The 10,849-nt window shown below is 36.9% G+C and overlaps 2 protein-coding genes across 2 annotated transcripts in view; one reads left to right on the forward strand and one right to left on the reverse strand.

The window, feature by feature from the left end:
- Positions 1 to 5,242, forward strand: part of LOC106871406 (glutathione S-transferase theta-1) — a 13,178-nt gene extending 7,936 nt beyond the window's left edge. The window contains exons 3-4 of the mRNA XM_014917829.2: positions 2,874 to 3,024; positions 4,760 to 5,242. Of these exons, the coding sequence (XP_014773315.1) occupies positions 2,874 to 3,024; positions 4,760 to 5,098 (490 nt within the window). The 3' untranslated portion in view covers positions 5,099 to 5,242. The remainder of the gene's footprint in view (positions 1 to 2,873; positions 3,025 to 4,759) is intronic.
- A 3,428-nt stretch (positions 5,243 to 8,670) lies between these two features.
- Positions 8,671 to 10,849, reverse strand: part of LOC106871416 (nicotinate-nucleotide pyrophosphorylase [carboxylating]) — a 14,754-nt gene continuing 12,575 nt past the window's right edge. The window contains exon 3 of the mRNA XM_014917845.2: positions 8,671 to 9,419. Within this exon, the coding sequence (XP_014773331.1) occupies positions 9,204 to 9,419 (216 nt within the window). The 3' untranslated portion in view covers positions 8,671 to 9,203. The remainder of the gene's footprint in view (positions 9,420 to 10,849) is intronic.

Genomic DNA, 10,849 nt, shown 5'->3' on the forward strand with positions numbered 1-10,849 from the left:
TACACCCAAACTTTTTTCAAGAAGTGGTGGTTTTGGTTAAGGCAAGATGATAAAAATCCTGACATCTACTACGTTATGTTGAAAATGCTAACAAACCAATGTTGTTAGTTCATAAAAACACTGCCAAACACAAGAAAGCTTTTGATTGTGCAAAATCTGCTATTAAAGTAGATCTGTTTATTGTTAGAAAAACATGATATATTAAACGAAAAATTGCTATGGCAGACTTGCTCCTTACAGGTTATGTTGCTGAACATCACGTACCTTTCGTCCATATAAATCACTTAGCTGAAGTTTGTAAAAAGGCCTTTCCCAATAGTCAAATAGCTAAAAATCTACAAATGAAGAAGAACAAAATTAACATACATTATGCAAGATGGAATTGCACATTATGAATGAAATGAAATCTTGGAAATTCTCAAGAAACAAGATTTCATTATTGATGAGAGTACAGACATCTCAGTGACACAAATCTTAGCAATAGCTGTTCGCTTTTTTGATGAACAATCACTTAATGTCAAGGATGCTCTTCTGGATGCAATTGTAGTTGATGCTGTCAAGTCGACGCTTACAAAAGATGTATCTATGAGCAACATACTTGGATTTGCCTGCCGTTGCCATGGCTTATGCTTATTGTCCAATCCCCATATATTGCATTAATATTCCTCGCACTTTCCGTTGCGTTGTTGCCTTTATTGAACTCATAAAGCAAAATATACCGAATATGCTCTTTTATCACTTCCATTATAGCTTTGAAAAAACATAACTGCTAGGAGTGACTGTGTGGTAAGTAGCTTGCTTACCAACCACATGGTTCCGGGTTCAGTCCCACTGTGTGGTATCTTGGGCAAGTGTCTTCTATAGCCTCGGGCCGACCAAAGCCTGTGAGTGGATTTGGTAGACGGAAACTGAAAGAAGCCCGTCGTATATATGTATATATATATATATATATATATATATATCATCATCATCGTTTAACGTCCACTTTCCATGCTAGCATATATATATGTATGTGTGTCTGTGTTTGTCTCCCCAACTTCGCTTGATAACCGATGCTGGTGTGTTTACGTCCCCGTAACTTAGCGGTTTGGCAAAAGAGACCGATAGAATAAGTACTAGGCTTCCAAAGAATAAGTCCTGGGGTCGATTTGCTCGACTAAAGGCGGTGTTCCAGCATGGCCACAGTCAAAAGACTGAAACAAGTAAAAGAGTAAAAAATTGACCTGCACTCTTTAAAACTTGCACAAAGAATAAGGACAAGGTAAAATTACTACCTGCTTTTATAGCAAGATAATGCAGGTAGTTTATCCCCTTCCGACTTTTAGTTCAGGCAATGGAAAAAACCGCATTGTTTATGGGATGACCCAATGTAAATCCCTGCATTTATCCATTTGCTAAAATGATTAGTCACTGAATGAAAGGAGTTAACTCCCTTCTGTGAATTTACGTGCTTAACATGCACACTAATAATACACACACACAGAAACGTACATACATACACATCATTATCATCATCACCACCACAACCACCTATGTTCACTTCTCTATGCTGGCATGGGTTGAACAGGTCTAGGTATATAGCAACATACAAAACTGCCATCTTCTGTATGTATGATTTTTACAGCAGGATGTTCTTTCCTCCACCAACCACATTACAGCATAAACTGGGTATATTTTATTATGCCACTGGTACTAAAAATGTTGCCCTCCAACAAGACTAAAGCTCATTCTGTCCTATATCACCTCTGTTCCTTGTTTTTTTTTTTTTAATATTTATATGATTTTTTATAGGCGCAGGAGTGGCTGTGTGGTAAGTAGCTTGCTCACCAACCACATGGTTCCGGGTTCAGTCCCACTGTGTGGCACCTTGGGCAAGTGTCTTCTACTATAGCCTCGGGCCGACCAAAGCCTTGTGAGTGGATTTGGTAGACAGAAAACTGAAAGAAGCCCATCGTATATATGCGTGTGTGTGTGTGTGTTTGTCCCCCCCCAACATCGCTTGCCAACCGATGGTGATGTGTTTACATCCCCGTAACTTAGCAGTTCGGCAAAAGAGACCGATAGAATAAGTACTAGGCTTACAAAGAATAAGTCCTGGGATCGATTTGCTCAACTAAAGGCAGTGCTCCAGCATGTCCGCAGTCAAAAAAGTAAAGAGTATAGTTGGATACCCTTCCTACTGCCTCTCATGTTATGACATGAACTGGTTATATTCTACTGTATCACTAGCACTAGAGAGATTGTCTCCAACAAGTGTCCCCTCTACTTTATATTGCCTCCATTTGCTCCAACCTCTCATTAACCATCATATATAATTGCAGTTTTAATTCAGAGTTAATACTCTAGCTTGTGGCAGTATCCCCATATCCTCCATATGATTAGGGCAGAGCTCTTTCCATATTCTGTTGGGATTGTTCAAATTATCCAGCTTTTCTGATGGCTGTCTTTACTACTTTGGTGGGAATTGGGGTCTGTGTTTATTCTTGCTTGTAAGGAAAATGGGTATATTGTTGTTTCAGTCATGAAATAGAGAAAAGCTTTTACAAGAGTAGTTAGCACTCTTGGATAAAAACAGTCTGGATATTACATGTATGGTGATGCAAACAAGAAAAATAGAACTCAAAATATGAGTCCTCTGTGTAGGCACTTTTAATATCTAGTGGAAGCAACAGAGTGACTCAAGGGCCGAGAGTTTCATGCATTGACACTTATCAGTTTGATAAGTGCCTATGCATTAAATTCTTGGCCCTTGAATCATTCTGTTGCTTCTGCTAAACACTAATAAAAATATAGTACAGATATTAAATATAGGAAAATGTCTCTGTTACTGCAGTGGTTTAACTTTTGCCTGATTTTTATTGTTTCTTTTTTAGTGTGGCCATTTTAAAGTACCTTACTATCAAAAATAATCTAGTTGACCATTGGTACCCAAAAGATTTCCATACTCAGTTGCGTGTTGATGAATACCTCCACTGGCAACATTTTAACACACGCCTCAATGCTGCTATGGTGTTTCGGAATCTGGTATGATGTTTTACTACTTTCAAAAAAAAACAAAATTTTAAAACCTAAAAACTAAATGATATTTGTACTGTATGTTAAAGTATACTCTTACTCTTTACTTGTTTCAGTCATTTGACTGTGGCCATGCTGGAGCACCACCTTTAGTTGAGCAAATCAACCCCGGGACTTATTCTTTGTAAGCCTAGTACTTATTCTATCGGTCTCTTTTGCCGAACTGCTAAGTGACAGGGACATAAACACACCAACATCAGTTGTCAAGCAATGCTAGGGGGGACAAACACAGACACACAAACACACACACACACGCATACATATATATATATATACATATATGCGATGGGCTTCTTTCAGTTTCCATCTACCAAATCCACTCACAAGACTTTGGTCGGCCCGAGGCTATAGTAAAAAACGCTTGCCCAAGATGCCATGCAATGGGACTGAACCCGGAACCATGTGGTTGGTAAGCAAGCTACTTACCACACAGCCACTCCTGCACCTATGATCATTCTGGTACTATATTTTACAGACACTTGAAAAATAAAAGGCAAAGTTGACTTTAACCATTGCAGAATTTGAACTCAGAATGTAATGAGTTGGGAAAAGTATTGCTTAGCATTTTCTCTGATGCTCTAATTATTCTGCTAGCTTACCTCTTTCAATAATTGTTTCTAAATTAGGCTTAAATCCAGTAATTTTGTAGGGAAGGGGCTAGTCATGTCAGTACTTGACTAGTTCTTATTTTGATCTTTGCAGTACTTGAACTTAAAAATTAAAGGGCTAGACCAAATATCTCAAGACATCTGTTTAATAATAATAATAATAATAATAATAATCCTTTCTACTAAAGGCACAAGGCTTGAAATTTTGGGAGGGGAATAGCTGATTACATCGACCTTAGTACTTGACTGGTACTTAATTTATTGACCCTGAAAGGATGAATGACAAAGTCGACCTTGCTGGAATTTGAACTCAGACATAAAGACAGATGAAATGCCACTAAGTATTTTTCCCAGTGTGCTAACGATTCTGCAAGCTTGCCACCTTTGTTGATGATAATGGTTTCAAATTTTGCTACAAGTGCAGTAATTTTGGGGGAGGGGATGAATCAATTACATTGACCCCAGTGTTCAACTGGTATTATACTAATTTTTTCAACTCCAAAAGGATGAAAGGCAAAGCTGACCTCAGTGGAATTTAAACTCAGAATGTAACGATGGGAAAAATACCGCTAAGCATTTCATCCAGTGTGCTCACAGTTCTGCCAACTTGTCACCTCAATAATAATAATAATAATAATAATAATAATAATAATAATAATGGTCTCTGATAAAAGCACAAGACCAGTAATATTTTGAGGGGTGGGGTTTAATTGATACCATCAACACCAGTACTTGATTGGTACTTTATTTTATTAACCACAGGCAGAGTTGATCTTGGCAGGGCTTGAACTCAGGATGTAAAGAAGTAGAATAAATACTGCAAAGCATTTTTTCAACACTTTAATGATTCTGCCAGCTCTCCACCTTAATATTGATAATGTTTTCATATATGGGAGCTTTATCTCCACTCTATAGAAGTGGTGAAATAGGAAGCTGCACACACACACATTCACACAGACTTTTACACACATATGCACATGCAGAACTACATTCATACATACACATACACAATCACATGTGTGTATCAGTTACTTTCAAATCAATTTATAAATAATTTCAACCTACTTTTCTTGCAGCTGCTGGATCCCCAGATGACAGGGAAACCAATTTCTTGGAAAAGAGTCGAGTTTTTTAAAAATGAATTGGCAACAACTGTTGAACACTTAGACAAAGCTTTTCTCCAAGACGGACCATATTTAGCTGGTCAGAAAAACATATCAATCTGTGATATTCTTGGTGCTTGTGAGCTGATGCAGCTCAATGCTGTTCATGAAGAAGCTTGTTATGAAAATAACAATAATGTTAACTCTTGGATGCAACGAGTGAAGAAAGATTTGTCCTCGCATTTTGATGAAGCTCACAAAATTGTTTACAGAGCAAGAGAAGTATTTGGTAAATCTAAAAGTAAGCTATAAATCGTAATAGGAATATATGTTGCTGTCTTATTCAGCAGTTCCTAAACTATTTTTTTATTATCTGTACCTTGCCTTGGAGCAAATAAAAATATCAAAGAAGTATTAATAAAAGTTGTACACATATATAATTCAAACTGAAGAAAATTACTGAGAACTTATATTTTCAATAAATTAAGACATTTTGAAAACAAAGAAAATGTCTTGATTTTCTTTTTTTTTTTTTTTTTTTGCAAAGCATCTTGATTTACTGAAAAAAAAACAAAATCAAGACTTTATATATAAAATTTCAGCTTAGGTTTTAAATAAAATTTTCATTATTCTTGTGGTACACCTATGTACATCTTGCAGCACCTAAGTGTACAATATTCATTGTTTCAGAATCTAGTCACCATCAAAATAAATACAATAATTTCAATCCCTTAAAACAATGTTTAAAAATAAAATGCATATAGTATAAAGAATGTATGTACACACACACGCATATATCTCAAGTCATGCCATAACTTGCATTATGACCTGTAATTGAAAATATTAATTTCTACAATGGTGTTCTCAATGCTAAATAGTTGTCAATTTATTTATAGAGTGGCATGGAACACTGGGAGGGAGGTCATAAAGTTATAATTCATTTCCAAATATTATCTATTTCCTTATCATTCAACTATGACCCCCCCACTGTGTTCCATGCCACTCTATAAATAAATTGTAGTCTGTTCTCTTAGCTATTTCTGCTACAATAGCCACAGCATGAATTTCTTCCATCCTTTTGCTCTGTTAAAATATTTAAGAAAAATTATATTAATGTATCTTGTCTGTTGAAATTCCATATCTGTGCAGCTGAAGATAGTGTTGTATTTAAAATTGATGCAATGATTGCATTGTTCAATTAAATGGAGCTGCTTGAAACGGTTGTACTACATTACTACTTGAAATCCTGTTACTTATTTTGATTTTATATATATGTGTGTGTGTGTGTGTGCAGAAATTCCTGTTTCGCTTGTGAAAATGCATGGCCTAGTGGTTAGAGTGTTTGACCCATGATCTATCATGTCCTATGGACTGAACAATAACATCTTGTGTCTGTGAATGATATTAATATAAAACAAACCAGGAGACAGTTGATTCATCATCCAGGAGCAAGTTTCATCCAAACAGTATATGTACACCCAATTTCACTCTTTGGTCAACATGAGAGAAAACACTTACTCAGGATATCATGTAGATATTGAACTAGGAACCTCATGGTAGTGATGTAAATTTTTATGCTCTATATGAAACAAAATACTGATACCATTAGTGAATAGGTTACATTATTTCTATCTTGAACTTAGAAATTTAGCTTTCATTTTCAACAAACCTAGGTCTTTTACAAGATCATTTGATTCATCCTGATAAAGTTTATGTAGCTGATAGATTCACATAAAGTCTGATTATGAGATGGACAGCCTTCATGCTTCTTGCTTTCTGAATCTGTAGACAAAGTATGTGTTTCTTTGGTGGGGACTCTCCACAATGAGAACTCAATTGGTATGTGAGACTGCCATAGAGCTGAGGATAAATTAAGATATTTGTAGCATATCCATTAGGGAAGCAGAGAATATGCCTGCAAACTTCTGAGATGCCATCATAATTACACTCTACAAGAACAAAGGCACCAAATCAAACTGGAAATTACAGGGGCATTTCCCTGCTTTCCATTGCTGGAAAAATCCTGGTCCACATTCTCTTCAACAAGCTCATCACTAGTGTCTCTGAGAACAACTTGTCTGAAGCTCAGGCCGTAGCACTGTAGACATGGTATTTGGTATGTGTCAAGTCAATGAGAAATGCATTAAACAATGGATAGATTTGTATTCTGTGTTCGTAGATCCGACCAAAGCTTTTGACACAGTCAACAGAGATGCTTTGTGGACCATCCTAACCAAGATGGGCTGCCCACACAAGTTCACCTCATTGATAAGACTCTTTTATGACAATATTACTGGCCAAGTTCTTTGCAATGGTGACTGCAGCAACTCTTTCAACATTTCCAATGGCATGAAACAGGCCGCTGTCTTGTTCAACTTGTTCTTCACACTTGTCCTGCCTTACACATTGAAAGATTTAGAACTGGGCATATACATCAAATATCTCTCAGACAGCTCTGCTTTTGATCTCTGCCAACTAACTCTCTGCTCATACAAAGACAGTGGAAAAGCTTATAACTGAAGCCCTATTTGTAGATGACTTATGGCATGCAAGGAAAATCACCAGCAGACCATTGTTGATCACTTTGCAGAAAATGGAGGTCCTAGTCTAAGCAGCCCCAGACACAGTTCACCCCCAGCCAAACATCACTGATGAAGGAGTCCAGCTTAAGTGTGTGGAGAGTTTTAGGTACCTTGGCAGCTGATGGATCATTGGACAGTGAAATATTATCCAGAATCCTCAAGACTAGCCAAGCACTTGGAAGACTGAAAGTGGAAGTCCTCCAGCATAAAGGTGTAAGTCTATTGACAATGCTCAAGATCTACAAGGGTGTAGTCGTTTCTACACTACTCTACGGCTGTCAAACATGGACCTCATACTGTTGGCACATCAAACAGCTAGAACAATTTCACACAAGGGCACTGTGGAGGATCATGAGAATTTACCAGCAGGACAGTGTAACAAACCAAAAAGTACTGGACAGAGCTTGCTCAACAAGAACTGAGTCAATGTTGCTGAAGGCTCACTTATGCTGGACTGGCAATGTTATTAGAATGATTGACAACTGTGTAGTACCCAGACAGCTGTTGCAGAGTGAGCTCGCACAAACATAGAAGACCTAAACTGAGGTACAAAAACACTCTGAAAAGTAACCTCAAGTGGAGTGGTATTAGCCCATGTGAACTCAAAGCTTCTGTTGCAGACAGATCAGTGTGGAGGTCTCTCACCTCACAAGCAGCAGCTGCCTTCGAAGTGGTCCAGTGACAGCATCTCGATGCTGCAAGAAAAGACATCACAGAGCAGCATCCACTTCAATCCAGTCAACAAGTTATCACTGTGACATCTGTGGGTGCCTGTGTGCTTCTAGCTTTGGACTTTGGAACTCACATGCACTCTCATCACTGAGAACACAGACCTTGTCATCATCAGACACCGATGGACTACCTAGAAAGTGTTCTTTCCTTTCCTTCTTTTTTTATATTCCACTCTTTAGAAATGCTGGGGGTCATGTGAAAATAGTCTTTGCTGTGCTTTCCATATCGTAGCTATTGTAAAAGGCTTGCACTTCTACCAGTCATTTATACACATTTTTAAACACTGAACAAATGGAGCTGCAACAAATGGAAGAAGATTATGATATTGGGCTACTAATGAGACTTCCATACTCAGCAATAAACATTTCAATAAATATTTCAATGGACTCTTCATAGATTGTTGCAAAAAGCAGATTTACTTTCATGGTGCATAAGATTAACAATTGCAGAAAGTACTTTCACTGGAAAAATAATATAACTTCTGCTGCTAATACAAATGTAAAGATACAAATTTAGAAAAACCTTTAGCAGCAAAGAACATAAAATAAATAGATTAATAAATTTAAAATGTTATTTCATAAAAGAATTTTTTAATCATGCAGTTAGTATTTACATGTATTTAAATAGAAGCTAAACTAGACACATTTTGTAAAATCTGTAATCATCCATAAGCATGCATATATATATATAAATATGCATGCATATATACATATTTGTGTACATATGTATGTGTGTGTTTACGACTATAGAAGAGTCAGTTCATGTTACTAAAAATTTCAAAGTCACTCAAAAACATACAAGATGGCTGAATTCATTACATCTGCCTCATCCAATGTGGAAAAAGAAAAAGCAAAAAAGAAAAATAGATTTATACATTGCATTTTTTCTTTGAAACAGATTAAACTAATGTTTTCTAAGTACTTTGCATTTTAGTTTTTCTTGACATATTTATATCATAGTATCTTCAAAATTTTATGCAATTTTTTTCAGAATGTGTTTCTCTAATAAATAACCAGTTTTCTTTTGTTTTTTTAATTTTCTGTTTCTCTTTCATCAACTAATCTTTCTTCTACTGACCTTTTGTGTTGCTTTTAAAGCCACACTCAAATATAATTTTGATTGATGGATAGTTTTGTTGATTTTGTCATTTTCAGAGTGAAATTTACTGGTGAATATCCCATTGTTAGTTGATTTAAAGAAATCACGTCTATGTAATCACTGCAGTAGTCTACCAACAAATCTTCAGGAATGTCACCACTGATTTCTATCATTACATCAGGGAAATGTTGTTTCAAACTTTCAGCATATTTTTTAGCAACCTGAAACACAAACAAACCAAAAGTCAAAAATAAATTCAAAATACAAATTATATACAGTTTCTTGATGTATGTTTATTTTTTATCTTTATCATATTTGTTACAAGCTGACAGATGCAAGAACATCAAAGATAGAAAAGGAATTCCAGAGTCTGACATTTTGAGGAACATGAATTGGACATAGGAGTTCATGTGGGGCCTGGTTGAAGAGACACAATTTGGGTCACCAGCAGAAAGAGTGAGTCAGGAGTGCTTGAAATGAAAAGTGATCGCTTTAAAATCACTAATAAAACATAGAGGAGATTGTATACTTGTGGGATGCCAACCAGGTGAGTAGCGTTTTGCAAGGGTTGGAGGTGGAGTGAGGGTGAACTAAAATACCTGTATATGTAGCAGCTGCACCATCTCATGCACTGAAACAGCACTCCATTGTGGATCTTGCCTGAGCTTTGTGGAGGCTTAGTTGTCATTGGTCCTGAAATTGATTCTAATGAGGAAGACTAGTACTCTGTGATGCAGTCATTGTTGCATCAACTCTCCTGATGTTGCTACAACTGTTGTTGTTTAACTTAACATCAGCTCTGATGAAACAGACCTCCAACCAAATGCAATTCAATTATGACCATTCATCCCTTTTTATAAATCAATTTGATGACTGGCATCCATGCTAGTGGAATGCTAAGAGCACCATCTGAGCGTGATCGTTGCCAGAGTAGCTGACTGGCTTCCGTGCCGGTGGCACATAAAAAGCACCATTTGAGTGTGATTGTTACCAGCGTTGCCTTACTGGCCTGTGAAAAAATATTCAAGCAGGGTCAATACCAGTGCTGCTGGATCGGCTCCGTGCAGGTGGCACATAAAAAACACCATTTGAGCATGGCTGTTGGCAGTATCGCCTGACTGGCCCTCATGTCAGTGGCATGTAAAAGCACCCACTCTGAGTGGTTGGCATTAGGAAGGGCATCCAGCTGTAGAAACTTTGCCAGATCAGATTGGAGCCTGGTGCAGCCATCTGGTTCGCCAGTTCTCAGTCAAATCGTCCAATCCATGCCAGCATGGAATGCGGACGTTAAATGATGATGATGATGATATATATTCAAACCTAGCACACATCTAAAATCTCTTTTCAGTGCAATTATAATTACTTTATTATTTCATTTCATTATCTATGTAAACACAGTTTCGTTTTCCATGCCGTATGTTTAGAGAAAAAATCTTAAGATCCCTTGGCTCAACCCAACTCTCCCCCTTTCTCCCTCTCTTTCATGTTCATTTATTATTGTCATTTAGTCATTCATTTATCTAATTTTATCACAGTTTCTCTGACTGAAAACTGTTGGTTATAGTTCTAGTTAAGAATTCAAATGCCCAATTCTATCTTATTATTTATCATTGATATTTTCTCACACCGGCAGCCTGAGTTTTTGCTATTT

Source organism: Octopus bimaculoides, chromosome 1 (genome assembly GCF_001194135.2).
Source record: "Octopus bimaculoides isolate UCB-OBI-ISO-001 chromosome 1, ASM119413v2, whole genome shotgun sequence".
Lineage (NCBI taxonomy): Eukaryota > Metazoa > Mollusca > Cephalopoda > Octopoda > Octopodidae > Octopus > Octopus bimaculoides.